Source organism: Mobula hypostoma, chromosome 9 (assembly GCF_963921235.1).
Source record: "Mobula hypostoma chromosome 9, sMobHyp1.1, whole genome shotgun sequence".
Classification (NCBI taxonomy): domain Eukaryota; kingdom Metazoa; phylum Chordata; class Chondrichthyes; order Myliobatiformes; family Myliobatidae; genus Mobula; species Mobula hypostoma.
This window is the reverse complement of record NC_086105.1, coordinates 121,450,481-121,463,974: the sequence shown is the minus strand read 5'-3', so window position 1 is coordinate 121,463,974 and position 13,494 is coordinate 121,450,481. Positions and strand designations below refer to the sequence as shown.

The window sequence follows — 13,494 nt, the reverse complement described above, 5'->3', positions numbered from 1 at the left end:
CAAAGGCCCAGAAGGGCCTATTCCAAGCTGTACCTCAATAACTAAAATCATATTGCAGCTCTGTCAACAGTTCAACAACTATAAGTCCCACAATAATCCTACATTTGCAATTCCTGTCCATCTATCTCTTTAAGGGTTGTCAGATGACATTGGGTGAATGAACAGGAATCAAGTAGGGAAGGCACTGAAAGATTATTATTTATAAATATGGCAATGCACCCATTTTGATAAAGTAAGTCATTAAACATCTTGATAACATTCTATCTAAAGTATGTTTCATTTCTAAGATTTTTGTTGAAAATAAAAGTAACTTGGTTGAGGAAGAAAATAATTGCAACAAGATTTTGCCCGCAGCTTTGGCTGGCTGGGGAATTTTAATCTGAAACAACCCACAATTGGTCGGGACATTTTACTGTCAAAATAATATTGATGTGTTAAAGTTCTAAAATAGTTGAATTTAATCTCTGACTGGTACTTGATTCGAACGTATGTTGTTGGAAATATGAAACATGCATAAGGAAGAAAATATTTTACAATTATTGGTGTTAATGTATTTCATGTTTCCAATAACGAGCAAGGGTCTCTTTCAACCCATAGAAGTTGGCAACCACTTTAATAAAAGTTTCTTTTTAAATCAATTTATTGGACAGGATTCAAGTGCCAGCTGTAACAAGAAATAAATAACAGGGCTCTTTGCCAAAAGCATGTGCTATTACATTCTGTGCCAATTTTAACAAAAATAAATTACGGCAAATGTTGAGATCTTTGAACAGTTCACCCATTCTAAAACTTGTCACTGGGATCCAATGAGTCATTGAGAGATGCAGCAAGGAAACAGGACCTGTAGGCCACCAAGTCCAAGCCAGTTATCAACAACTTATTTATGCTAATCATACATTAATTCTCTTCTGATTCTCCCTATCTATCCCCAGATTCTACCAGTCAGTTACACACTAAGGGCATTAGAATACAGAACAATTCAGCAGTGTAACAGGACCTTCAGCTCACAATGCCTGTGCTGACCATGATGCCAATTTAGACAAATCCCATCTGCCTGCATGTGATCCACTTCCTTTTTTTTCCAATCTTTTTATTAGCTTCATAAAAATAAACATAACATGGTAATGGTACAAAGTTATTGGGAATCTATTGTTATAATTAGCATAAGTGATTATAAAGCTGGTTAACGTTTAAATGATAAAACTCCCAAACATATAGGATACAAATGAAGAATATAAAACAAAGAAAAATATCTTTAAAAAACCATGAAAAAGGAAAAAAATATAACCCCCCCAAAAACAAACTAATCTAAACAGAATTAATCAACTAAACTAAAAAAAAGACATGGGCTGTTATGTAACATCATTAAAAAAAGGAGAAAAGAGAAAACCTTAGTGTCAACGACTCCGTTCCACTCAACCAATATTACAAAGAAATAAAATAAGTTTGGAAAAGGTCAAATTACGTCATATGAAAATGTTGAATAAATGGCCTCCAAGTCTTTTCAAATTTAATAGAGGGATCATAAACAACACTTCTAATTTTTTTCCAAATTTAAACACAGCATAGTTTGAGAAAACCAATGAAATGTGGTAGGAGAATTAATCTCTTTCCATTTCAGCAAAGTGGATCTTCTAGCCATTAAATTAAGAAATGCAATCATCCGACGAGCTGATCCACATCCATCCATTTCCTAACTATTTATGTGCCTACCTAAATAACTTTTAAGTGTTGCTATCACATCTGCTTCCTCCACTTCCATCTGCATCGCAGTCCAGATACCTACCACTCATTGCAGATCACATCTGTGATGAACTAAATTATCAGAGGAATCAGGTGTTAGGACAAATGATAGAATACATTAGTGTACATTGCAGCAGAAAACATGTCACTCTAGAAACCACCAGTGACATACAAATTATCTCCCTGTACCACTTTGCTATAGAAATCTAGATTCCATGTTCATAAGCATCCATAAGCAACTTTATAAAATTTACCTCAGATGCAAGTAACATCTTCCATTCCTCTATCACTTCAACACATGGACTGACTTCACTGACCACACAATGTTTTGTTCCTATCTCAATATTCTTTAAAAGACCAAGGTGAGAGCCTTATTTAAGTGCATGTTGCTATTGATTTCTCAAGATTAAAGTGGACATCCAGTTTCACTGTATCTTCAACTTATAAACATGAACTGATATTTAAGAGCACAGAACAAAGAACAGTACTGCACCGGGCAGGCCATTTGGCCCACAATGCTAAGACAAATGACAGAATACATTGACATCCTGATGCCAGTCATCCATATCCCTCCATCCCCTTCATATTCATGTGTCTAAGAGCCTCTTAAACTCATCCAAACTGCCGGATTCTTCAATTACCCTGATAGCCTATTCCAGAAACCTAGCACTCTCTGCATAAAAAAAACTTGCCCCTCAAATCACCTATAAACTCCCTCTTCAAAACCTTAGAAATATGTCCTCCGGTGTTTGTCATTCCTGCTCTGAGGGACAAATTCCTACTGTCTAATCTATCTGTAATATTAAATAATGCTCTCAGGTCTCCCCTTAGCCTCCAGCATTCTAGGAAGAACAACGCAATTTGGCCAACCTTTCCTTATGGCTCATATGCTCTGATCCAGTCAGCATCCTGCTAATCCTCTTCTCCACCCTTTCCACCGTCTTCATATCCTTCCCATAATGGAGAAGTCCATGCAATACTCCAAGTGCGATCTGAATGAAGTTTTATATAGCTGCAACATCACTTCTTTACTCTTATACTCAACACCCCTGCAAATGAGGTTAAGCATGCCACATGCCATCTTTACCACCTTATCCAGTTGCATAGCAACTTTCAGGGAAATCTGTACCTGGACCCCAAGATCCCTCTGTACCTCAAAGCTATTTGAGTATACCAGTAACTGTATATTTCTTCCTTTCATTTGACTTCCCAAAGTGCAACACCTAACACTGGGCTGGATTGGATTCCATCTGCCACTTCTTTGTCCAGATCTGTAACCAATTTACATCCCACTATATTCTTTGGTAGTCCTTTACACTCTCCACAACTCTACCAATCCTGGTGTCATCTGCAAATTTTCTAATCTATCCACCTACACTTTCATCCTAATCATTGATATATATCACTTGCAATAAAGATCCCAGCACTGATCCATGTGATGGGTTACATCGTCAACATTTGCATTTGGAGTAGACCTAGACCTTCAATATATCAAAAGTAAAAAAATATCATTGCGTACACATTGGAAGCTAGAGTAATGAGTTAATTTGGCTTCCGTTGAAAATGGGTATAATTAGGAATTTGAAGTAGATTTGTTCAATCACTCCTTACAGAAGAAATTGGTATCAGATCATTAAATCTCAAATTGCATTTTCACATTCTTTTCTAAATAAAAATGAATGATTCCTCTATAATCAGCACAATACCAAGTTTTCAAAACAATTTTCTTAGGTCTGGTAACCATCCACTTGTGAAATGGCTTAATTGTTTTGTTTATACTGTGATCATCAAATTCAATGGCCATTATTTAGATTGCAGAATGTAAAGCATAACTTTGGTATCCTCCTCTTCTTTCTGGATCTTTCTCAACATGTTCCCTCACAACCATATATTACAGACTAAAACATCAAAGAATCACTTCCTCCACTGGTAAATGTTTACATGGAATTTTGCAGCAAACGGGCATGACAAATAAGATAAATTCCAAAAATTACTTTCCTTATTCTCTAATGGCAGATAAACTCTTGAATATTAAGGACAATAGTGGAAACACAAGCAGACAAATTCAAGTTGTAACTAGGATTTCTGTTAGCAAAGGTATTGTTAAGAGTCTAGTTTTAATTATTTCATAGAACCTTTGGTCCAGGTAAGCCTCTTATTGGTATGAAGGCATTTTTATGAAATACTTACCAGTATTTTACCAATGGACAAGCAGCAGCTGTAAATTACAAATTTATAGAAACTACACGGACATAAGAAATAACTGGCACATCAAAGCATCAGAACAAACAGGTAGTCACGATATAGCCGGATTTTTCAGATCACATTACTGTGACTTGTTTGACAAATTAACAAATCTTACAAAGCTCCTGTTCCAGACATTGATTTAATGTTGTTTTCTTTTTGCCACCTTACCTCAAGACTAAATTGAAAAGGTTCAGGTTACAGAAATTCGCCTGTACAGAATTCACAAATCACTACCCAAAAATGAGATACAGATTAAAATTCACTCTTATAGAAATTATGTGAAAATAGTAAATAAATGAACAAATAATTTCCTTTTTTAAAAATTCATGTTTATTGAAGCTTGCACAGATTATGCAATTTCGGCTTATGGAAATTCACAACACTATTCGTGTGGATAGTCAGAAGCTTTTTCCCAGGGCTGAAATGGCTAACACAAGAGGGCACAGTTTTAAAGTACTTGGAAATAGGTACAGAGGAGATGTCAGGGTAAATTTTTTTAAGCAGAGAGTGGTGAGTGCGTGGAATGGGCTGCCAGCGACGGTGATGGAGGCAGATACAATAGGGTCTTTTAAGAGACTCCTGGATAGGTACATGGAGCTTAGAAAAACAGAGGGCTATAGGTAACCTTAGGTAATTTCTATGTAAGTACATGTTTGGCACAACACTGTGGGCCAAAGGGCCTGTATTGTGCTGTGGGTTTTCTATGTTTCTAACACAGACCCTTTTCTAGGAATCGAATCCCACCACAACAGGGGTCACCTGTAATCACTTATTCATGCATTTGGGCTACTTGGTTGTTCAGATTCTCCAAAAGTCAGTTGATAGTGGATGATTTATCTCCATCTTCTTATCCTCCAAACAGTTGATCATTGTGCTTCGATCATCAGCTGGCTAACTCCATTTTGGGTCTTTGATTTACTGTATATGATCAATTGCTGATAGGTGGGCATTTCCCACGCTGTCCTCAGTGATTGCTCACTGAGCCACTGACAGGCGTCATTAATGAGTCACATCGCCCACTGTCGTGAAATTTGTACAATCCAAACATGATAAATATAGAAAAAACACTGAATTACAGGAAGCATGTATGTGCATTAAACAGTTAAAATAAGTAGTGCAAAAACAGAAATTTCAAGAAGGTCGTGAGGTAGTGTTCATGGGTTCAATGTCCTTTTAGAAATTGGATGGCAGAGGGCAAAAAGCTGTTCCTGAATCACTGAGTGTGTGCCTTTAGGCTTCTCTACATCCTTCTTGATAGTAACAACAAGAAGAGGACATGTTCCAGGTGGTGGGGCTCCTTAATGATGGACATCACCTTTCTGAAGCACTGCTCCTTGAAGATGTCCTGGATACAATGGAAGCTAGTACCCATGGTGGAGCTGACTAAGTTTACAACTTCCTGCAGCTTACTTTGATCCTGTGCTGTACCTGACTTGCAACCCACCCCACCCCGCCCCCCACCATACCAGATGGTGATGCAGTCAGTCAGAATGCTCTCCACGGTACATCCGTAGAAGTTTTTGAGTGCTTTAGGTGACAAACCAAATCTCTCCAAGCTCCTAATGAAATATAGCTGCCATCTTGCCTCCTTTATAGCTGCGCCAATATGTTGGGACCAGGTTAGGTCCTCAGAGATATTGACATCCAGGCACTCAGAATTGCTCACTCAGTCCACTTCTGATCCCACCATGAGGATTGGTTTGTGTTCCCTCATCTTATCCTTTTTTAAGTCCACAAACAGCTCTTTCGTCTTACTAACATTGTGTGCAAAGTTGTTGTTACACCACTCAACTAGCCTGTATGCCCTCTCTCATCAATTTGATAATGAAAGAAATTAACATCAACTTGCAGTTTTATTGTGGGCACATGGCCAAGTGGTTGAGGCTAGTGATCTGAAAATCGCTAGTTCGAGACTCAGCTGCGGCAGCGTGTTTGTGTCCTTGAGCAAGGCACTTAACCACACATTGCTCTAGTGTCTGTGCGAGGAGTGGTGCCCCACACAGACTTCCAATCTGCACCTTGTAAGGCATGAAAATGCCCGACGCAGGCCTCTCATGGTGCATCCAGCTGCAGCTCCTATCAGAGCAAGTTAGGGAATTGGAGCTGGAGCTGGATGAACTACGGATCATTCGGGAGGCAGAGACAGAGATAGATAAGAGTTATCGGGAGGTAGTCACACCGAAAATACAGGAGGTAGGCTACTGGGTGACTGTCAGGAGATCAAGGGGGAGCAGGCAGAGAGTGCAGAGCACCTCTGTGGCCATTCCCATCAACAATAAGTATACCGTTTTGGATACTGTTGGTGGGGATGACCTACCAGGAACAAGTTGCAGTGGTCCTGTCTCTGACACTGAGGTTGGACCCTCGACTCAGAAGGGGAGGAGGGAAGAGAGGACAGCGGTAGTGATAGGGGATTCTATAGTCGGGGGGCAGATAGGAGATTTTGTGGGGGAGATCGGGAGTCTCGGATGATATGTTGCCTCCCTGGTGCCGGGGTCCAGGACATCTCAGATCGGGTGCAGGTTATTCTCGAGAGGGAGGCCAAGAATCCAGATGTTGTGGTCCATGTAGGGACCAACAACGTGGGTAGGAAGAGTGAGGGGCTCCTGCGTAGTGAGTTCAGGGAGTTAGGTGCAAAGCTGAAGGGCAGGACCTCCAGGGTAACAATCTCACGATTGCTACCTGTGCCACGTGTGAGTGAGGCGAGGAACAGAAGGATTATACAGATCAATACGTGGCTGAGAGGATGGTGCAGGAGGGAGGGCTTCAGGTGTTTAGACAATTGGGCTTTGTTCCAGGGAAGGTGGGATCTGTTCCAACGGGAGCATTTACACCTGAACTGGAGGGGTACTAACATTCTTGCAGGAAAGTTTGCTAGTGCTGCTTGGGGGGGTGGGTTAAACTAAATTTGCAGGGGGCAGGGATCCAGAATGTGAGAGAGGATAGCGAGATGAAGTATAAAGGACAGGTGGGGACTACACGGTTCCGGAATATTAAGTGTGAAGTAGAGAAAGGTGAGGCGGAACGAGTGATAAGGAGGATACATGTGCAGAGGGATGGTCTGACGGAGCATGGAGTTAAATGTGCAGAAAGAGTAAGTAAATTTAAGAAGGACAACAAAATTCAAGGGGCGTATAGCCCAGTGAGAGTTTGGGGAGCTGGGTTATGCACAATAGGCAGCGATTTAAACAGAGAGAGGAGAAATGAGTTAAAAATTCTATATCTGAATGTGCGAAGTGTCAGAAATAAGGTGGATGAGCTTGAAGCTCAGGTGCGAATGGGTAACTATGATGTTGTTGGGATAACGGGGACATGGCTGCAGGGGGATCAGACCTGGGAATTGAATGTACAAGGGTATACGTGCTATCGAAGGGACAGAAAGGTGGGCAGAGGGGGTGGGGTGGCCCTGTTGGTGAGGAATGAGATTCAGTCCCTTGCAAGGGGGGACATAGAATTAGGAGAAGTAAAGTCAGTGTGGATAGAACTGTGGAACAGTAAAGGCAAAAAGACCCTGACAGGTGTTATCTACAGGCCCCCAAGCAGTAGCATGGATATTGGGTGCAAGTTGAATAGGGAGTTAACAATGGCATGTGGTAGAGGAAATGTCGCAGTAGTTATGGGGGATTTCAACATGCAGGTGAACTGGGAAAATCAGGTTGGTACTGGACCCCAGGATAGGGAGTTTGTAGAGTGCCTATAGGATGCATTTTTGGAGCAGCTTGTACGAGAGCCGACCAGGGATAAGGCTATTCTGTATTTAGTGTTGTGCAATGAACAGGATTTGATAAGTGATCTTGAAGTAAAGGAGCCATTAGGAGGTAGTGACCATAATATGATAAGTTTTTATCTGCAAGTTGAGAGGGATAAGGGCAGATCAGAAGTGTCAGTATTGCAGTTAAACAGAGGAGACTATGGAGCCATGAGGGAGGAGCTGGCCAAAGTTGACTGGTTGGATATCCTAGCAGAAAAGACAGTGGAACAGCAATGGCAGGTATTCTTGGGAATAATGCACAAGGTGCAAAATCAGTTCATCCCCTGGAGAAGGAAGGATTCAAAGGGGGGAAAGTGGCCACAGTGGTTGACAAAGGAAGTCAGAGATGGCATAGCATTAAAAAAGAAGTATAACAGAGCTAAGGTGAGTGGGAAGATGGATGATTGGGAAATTTTAAAGGAGCAACAGAACTTAACTAAAAAGGCTATACAGGGAGAAAAAATGTGGTATGAACGCAAGCTAGCTAGGAATATAAAGGGGGATAGCAAAAGTTTTTTTTAGGTATGTGAAGAGAAGGAAGATAGTTAAGAACAATGTTGGGCCCTTGAAGAATGAATTGGGAGAAATTGTTATGGGAAACAGAGAAATGGCAGACGAATTTAATAAGGACTTTGGATCTGTCTTCACTAGGGAAGACACAAGCAATCTCCCAGATGTATGGATGGGCCAAGGACATAGGGTAACAGAGGAACTGAAACAGATTGACATAGGAAGGAAACGGTGATGAGTAGACTGATGGGACTGAAGGCTAACAAATCCCCAGGTCCAGATGGTCTGCATCCTAGGGTACTAAAGGAGGTAGCTCTGGAAATTGCAGACGCATTGGTGATCATTTTCCAATGCTCCTTAGATTCAGTATCAGTTCCTGAGGATTGGCGAATGGCTAATGTTATCCCACTTTTTAAGAAAGGAGGGAGGGAGAAAACAGAGAACTATCGCCCTGTTAGCCTAACATCAGTAGTGGGGAAGATGCTAGAGTCCACTATTAAAGACGAAATAGCGGCATATCTTGATAGCAGTGATAGGATTGGGGCGAGCCAGCATGGATTTACCAAGGGCAAATCATGCTTGACTAATCTATTGGAGTTTTTCGAGGATGTAACCAGGAAGATAGACGCGGGAGATCCAGTGGATGTGGTGTACCTTGACTTTCAGAAGGCATTTGATAAGGTACCACATAGGAGATTGGTGGGTAAAATCAGAGCTCATGGCATTGGGGGGAGGATATTGACATGGATAGAAAACTGGTTGGCAGATAGAAAGCAAAGGGTAGCAGTGAATGGGTGTTTCTCAGAATGGCAGGTGGTGACTAGTGGGGTGCCACAGGGACCACAGCTGTTTACGATTTACGTCAATGATTTAGAGGAAGGCATTGTGAATAACATCAGCAAGTTTGCTGATGATACTAAGCTGGGTGGCAGTGTGACATGTGATGAGGATGTTAGGAGAATTCAAGGTGACTTGGATAGGCTGGGTGAGTGGGCGGAAACTTGGCAGATGGCGTTTAATGTGAATAAGTGTGAGGTTATTCACTTTGGGAGCAAGAACAGGAAGGCAGATTATTATCTTAACGGTGTGGAGTTAGGTAAAGGAGAAATACAAAGAGATCTAGGAGTACTTGTTCATCAGTCTCTGAAGGTGAATGAGCAAGTGCAGCAGGCAGTGAAGAAGGCTAATGGAATGTTGGCCTTTATTACAAAGGGAATTGAGTACAAAAGCAAGGAAATCCTTTTGCATTTGTACAGGGCCCTGGTGAGACCACACCTGGAGTATTGTGTGCAGTTTTGGTCTCCAGGGTTAAGGAAGGACATCCTGGCTGTGGAGGAGGTGCAGCATAGGTTCACTAGGTTAATTCCTGGGATGTCCGGACTGTCTTACGCAGAGAGCTTAGAGAGACTGGGCTTGTACACGCTGGAATTAAGGAGATTGAGGGGGGATCTGATTGAGACATATAAGATTATTAAGGGATTGGACAAGATAGAGGCAGGAAATATGTTCCAGATGCTGGGAGAGTCCAGTACCAGAGGGCATGGTTTAAGAATAAGGGGTAGGTCATTTAGGACAGAGTTGAGGAGGAACTTCTTCTCCCAGAGAATTGTGGAGGTGTGGAACGCGCTGCCTCAGAAGGCAGTGGAGGCCAATTCTCTGGATGCTTTCAAGAAGGAGCTAGATAGGTATTCTATGGATAGGGGAATCAAGGGTTATGGGGACAAGGCAGGAACCGGTTATTGATAGTAGATGATCAGCCATGATCTCAGAATGGCAGTACAGGCTTGAAGGGCCGAATGGTCTACTTCTGCACCTATTGTCTATTGCTCCCTCCCTCCCTGCAGTTTCATGGTACAGTTAATACAGTAAAACACAAGACACATCAGAGGATCTGACAAAGGTAACAAGAATGGTTCAGCAGTACACGTTAACTGAGAGCAGAAATTCAGAGCTTTTTAAGAAGAGAAATCGTCCTGCATCATACTGTATCTAGGTCACTGTTTCGAAGCTGAAGGATAAGCAAACTCCAAATGGATCTCAGAGATCATTCTCAAGTCCATGAAATAGTAATAGTTTCAATTGAAAGAATTCTTTATCATCAGAGACTTAATCATCCCAGAACTTGCCCTGGAACTGTAGCAGTGGATTTCAGGTTTTGAAGTATTTTCTATCAAAGTTGCAATGGTTGGTCACTCACACATTCTGATTACTGAGAGTAGCTTGGAAGAGTTCAAATAGGGGCATGTGTAAGCTGTCTATTCTTCTTTGTCTAAATCAACAGGGATCATGACCAATCATTCCCATCTCCCCATCACATTCCAAAATATAAAACTGTCCTCAATATCCCAGCCGACCCTCCCCATAGCTCCTCAGATGTGACTGACTCTCTGCAAGGAAAAAGTAACAGCACAACAAATATTCAACTGTAAAATAAATCAGAATTTAGGATGAAGGTAGTATTTAGGAAGGATATTTTTCTTGTTTGGTGGTGAAAGATTGAATCAATAATTTAGCTCACTTTGTCATTGAAGATTTTTGTCATTGCAAATTCAGTACAGTTCATAGCCCAGCATTAAAATATAGCTTACCTGGTTACTCTCCATCTTCTGATTCAAGCCTCACAACACTTCTATATGCTACTTGCATAATAAGGCATTTGTACTTGGAAAGAAATTAAGATTTACACCATAAGACATAGGAGCAGAATGAGGCCATTCAGCCCATTGAGTCTGCTCCACCATTCCATCATGGCTGACTTGTTATCCCTCTCAAGCCCATTCTCCTCCATGTAAACTTTAATTCCCAAACTTATCAAGAATCTATCAACCTCCACTTTAAATATACTCAATGACTTGGCCTCCTCAGCTGTCCATGGCAATGAATTCCACAGATTCAACGCCCTCTGGCTAAAGAAAATCCTCCTTACCTTTGTTCTGAATGTACATTCCTCTGTTCTGAGGCTGTGGTTCTGGTCCTAGACTCACCCACTATAGTAAACATCTTCTCCATATGCACTCTATATAGGACTTGCAATATTCTATAGGTTTCAATGAGATTCCTCTTCATTCTTCTAAACTCCAGAAACAATTGGCTCAAAGCCATCAAATGCTTCTCATACCTTAACACTTTCATTCCCAGAATCATCCTCGTGAACCTGCTCTGGAGCCTCTCCAATGCCAGCACATCCTTTCTGAGTTAAGGGCTCAAAACACCTCACAATACCCCAAGTGTGGTCTAACCAATGCCTTATAATGCCTCAGCATTACATCCTAGTTCTTATATTCCAGTCCTCTCGAAATGGATGCTGAGTGATTTCCACAATGAATACAGACGCACAATATTTACTTAGTTATTCAGCCATTTCTTTGTCCCCCATTACTACCTCTCCAGTATCATTTTATAGCAGGCCAATTGCCACTCTCACCACTCTTTTACTCTTTATGTATCTGAAAAATCCTTGGTATTCTCTTTGATATTATTGGTTATCTTCCCTTCATCCTTTATCTTTTCTTTCCTTATGGCTTTTTAGTTCCCTTCTCTTAGTTTTTAAAAGCTTCTCAATCCTCTTTCCCACTAATCTTTGCTCTACTATATGCCCCCTCTTTATCTTTTATGCTGTTTTTGACTTCCCTTGTCAACCATAGTTCTCTCATCCTCCCTTTAGAATACTTCTTTATCTTTGGGATGTTTCTATCTTGCACCTTCCAAATTCCCCCAGAAACTCCAGCCATTGCTATTCTGCAGTTATCCCTGGTAGTATCCCCTTTCAAACAACTTTGACCAGCTCCCCTCTCATTCTTCTGTAATTCCCTTAACTCCACTGTAATACTGACACATCTGATTTTATCTTCTCCCTCTCAAACTGTACAGTGAATTCTATCATATTATGATCACTGTCTCCTAAGGGTTCCTTTACCTTAAGCTCCCTAATCAAATCTGGTTCATATACAATACCCAATCCAGAATTGTATTTTTCCTTATGGGCTCAACCGCAAGCTGCTCGAAAATGCCATCTCATTGGCATTCTACAAATTTTGTCTAGTGGGATCCTGCAACAACCTGACTTTTCAAATCTACATGCATATTGAAATCACCCATGACTATTGTAACATTCCCCCTTTTACGTGCCTTTGCTATCTCCAGTTGTAATTTATATCCCATATCCAAGCTACTGCTTGGAGGCCTGTATATAACTCCCATCAGGGTGGTTTTACCCTTGCAGTTTTTAACTCTACCCACAATGATTTTACATCTTCTGATCCTATGTCACCTCTTTCTAAGGATTTGATTTCATATTTTACAAATAAAGCCACCCTCTGCCTACCTGCGTGTCCTTTCAATACAATGTGTATTCTTGGACGTTAAGCTCCAAACTATCATCCTCATTCAGTTACGACTCAGTGATGCCCACAATGTCATGCCTGCCAATCTTTAACTGTACTGCAAGTTCATCTATCTTATTCTGTATACAGCATGCATTCAAATATAACACCTTAAGTCAAGTATTCATCATCCTTTTATGATTCTGCCCCATGTTACATTTCAACTCATCCCACTGATTGCAACTTTCCCCTATCATCTGCCTGTCCTCAGAGTCTCACTGCAGACTGCACTGACTTATATACAAACTGCACCATCCTCAGCCCTGTCACTCTGGTTATAAAGGAAATATTCCTTTCACATAATTCAGACGCAGCAAGATGGGGAACTATTCCGTCAGTTTTTCAATATTAATGAAATACTAACCTACATTCTTAGGAGAGGAGCCAAGAAGTGCCTGTTTGTATTTGTTCAAACTCTCATCATTACAGTCCATCTCCTGAATTTCTTTAAGTGTCTTCTGTGCTGGTGCTTTGTAGTTTGTATCAACCAAGGCATTCTCTTCAACGGGATATATTTCTGGATCCTTGTCTGCCATAATATCTGAGAAAGAGGAAGGTTCACAGGTTTATTCTATTAGACAAAATGTAGTGCAAATCATCTGGTATAGAGAGATTCTGCATAATATTACGTGAAATTAAATTACCAAAACTTTGAATATTATCATTTAAATTGTGTGCAGCGAATGGAGAGCAATTTAATTCCTTTGGACAATCGTGTTATACAAATTGAAAATTGTACCAGTTTAAAATTGAAAATATTGAGCATGACACAACACAGTGGAAACTTACAGAGGAGCAATTACAATTATCCCTATTCCCGACGTAACAAAATACAAAATGTCTGTTCTGAGGGCTGATACC

At 40.9% G+C, this 13,494-nt stretch overlaps 1 protein-coding gene across 3 annotated transcripts in view; it reads right to left on the bottom strand.

Moving 5' to 3' along the window:
• The window catches only part of arhgdig (Rho GDP dissociation inhibitor (GDI) gamma), a 114,446-nt gene that overhangs the window by 31,242 nt on the left and 69,710 nt on the right, over positions 1 to 13,494 (bottom strand). For all 3 annotated transcript variants that reach the window (XM_063057450.1, XM_063057449.1, XM_063057448.1), the window contains one exon: positions 12,998 to 13,174. In XM_063057450.1, coding sequence (XP_062913520.1) covers positions 12,998 to 13,169 — 172 coding nt within the window. In that variant the 5' untranslated portion in view covers positions 13,170 to 13,174. The remainder of the gene's footprint in view (positions 1 to 12,997; positions 13,175 to 13,494) is intronic.